The following is a 1,808-nucleotide window of genomic DNA, read 5'->3' as shown; positions in this document are numbered from 1 at the left end:
ACTAAAGGAAAGAGATACTCATAGAGTGACTTAGCTAACAACACATATATTGAATTTGTAGAAAAGGATATCATCATCGTAACTACTCATATAATTATCATGAAAAAGGAAAGATGTATTTAATGAGTGACTTAATTAATATGCTAAGTTTATAATAAATGAAATGAAGTTTGATTTCTTAGTAATACATGTTTGGAGGAAAATAATGAAATTTTAATATTGATTAAGTATCACATTAAGAATTAGTCATATAATCTATTAAAAAACAAAACTTAAAATTTTTTGAGTGTTTTTACAGGAGAGCCAAACACCAAAATTGTAATTAATGATTAATTAACTAAAGGAAAATTATTAAGACTATCACAAATTATCATCACACTTCTACAATGGGGAGACATTAACACATTTCATGTATAAGCATTCCCTATTATTATTGTAATCTGACTCTTTGGTACAGCTGGTATCGCGCTTATTAATTAAATACATCTCCTTTTGCCGAGAACAAACAAAAAAAAATCCTTATTATTGCCACCTATTGTCCATAGGAAACTGTAACATATTTGAGTCATTCAGCTCCAAATTTGTGGAAGCAGTGCCATTCTTACTCCGTTTTGCTGCCACCTCCGACGATGACAAGGAAACATCGAATGAATGTTTCTTTAAGGAAATCCTAATTGGCTCGACATGATGATGAGCCGAGGCAATTAAATGAGGAAAATTCAGCTTTGCTTTTGAGCCATGCATCTTAAACGCGGCTCGATCATAAGCCAAAGCTGCATTTTCAGCAGTCTCATAGGTCCCAAGCCACACTCTCACACCATTCCTCTTAGCATCCCTTATCTCGGCCGCGTACTTTCCCCATGGCCTCCTCCGCACGCCTCGGAAGCTCAACCCCCTCCTTGGAGGCACGTGAGTGCCACACGCAGCTGCTTTGTCACTATTTTGACTCTCATTTTCCATTTTCACAGCCATCCCTACCTTGCTCACCCCATTGCCATTGGCGGGGAGCCATCCCATGGTGGCGGCCTCACGCAGAACACCGTAGATAACCATGTCTTCGGCGTTATCCTCCTTCAACGGAAGCTCTGCCCAGTTCTCCGCCAAGAAAATGTTCCGGAAGCTGGAGTTCCGGCCAAACACTGCCGTCGATGGCACTGACGCGGAAGCATCCTTAAATGGTGTCGATACAGGGAGCCCAATGTCATGAAGGGCATTCACGTTGGTGTTTAAAGCATGAGGGCTCATTGTTCCATACAAGTTTGATGTTTTGTTACTTTTTCGTAGGTTCTGTTGTTTGTGACTTGTGGGTGTTGTGTCTATATTTATATAAGGAAAAACCTAGACATAGTAAAGATGAAGAAAAGCACTAGTATAATATTTAATTCAATTCTGGCATTGATTTATGGTGGTTCCTTGAACGTTCTTAATTTCCCATGTGGAAGAAGGGCTTTGTCTCACATGGTAAAATATATATTTATGTACTTTTTGATTTCAAAACACAATAAAAGTTGATGCTTAGTCGGTGTGTTTGTCCCCACTTTTTTTATTTTTATTCTATTATCACATTTCTATTAATATAACATTGGTCAGATTTGAAAGTTGAAAGTAAAGACCATCATATCACGTTAGTTTTTAATTTTTATAGTAAAGAATGTCTCCCAAGGTATATGTGCTGTGCGTGCTACTAAACTTGTTTTCTTGACTCGATTTGTTGTTTAGTTAGCATTTTTATTTTTTTGCTTTCTAAGTTATTATATATATATATATATATATATATATATATATATATATATATATATATATATAAA

At 36.1% G+C, this 1,808-nt stretch overlaps 1 protein-coding gene across 1 annotated transcript; it reads right to left on the bottom strand.

Annotated features, from left to right (window-relative positions):
- Positions 1-351: 351 nt before the first annotated feature.
- Positions 352-1,277, bottom strand: LOC114417718 (ethylene-responsive transcription factor 13-like). The gene has a single exon (XM_028382801.1). It carries the CDS (start codon positions 1,243-1,245, stop codon positions 523-525), a length of 723 nt encoding a protein of 240 aa, XP_028238602.1. The 5' UTR covers positions 1,246-1,277; the 3' UTR covers positions 352-522.
- Between the last annotated feature and the right edge of the window lie 531 nt (positions 1,278-1,808).

Source organism: Glycine soja, chromosome 7 (assembly GCF_004193775.1).
Source record: "Glycine soja cultivar W05 chromosome 7, ASM419377v2, whole genome shotgun sequence".
NCBI classification, from domain to species: Eukaryota; Viridiplantae; Streptophyta; class Magnoliopsida; order Fabales; family Fabaceae; genus Glycine; species Glycine soja.
This window is presented reverse-complemented; position numbering and strand designations above follow the sequence as displayed.

Coding starts and splice junctions, on each gene's coding strand:
- LOC114417718 (XM_028382801.1), bottom strand. CDS start 1,245: ATGAGCCCTCATGCTTTAAACACCAACGTGAATGCCCTTCATGACATT.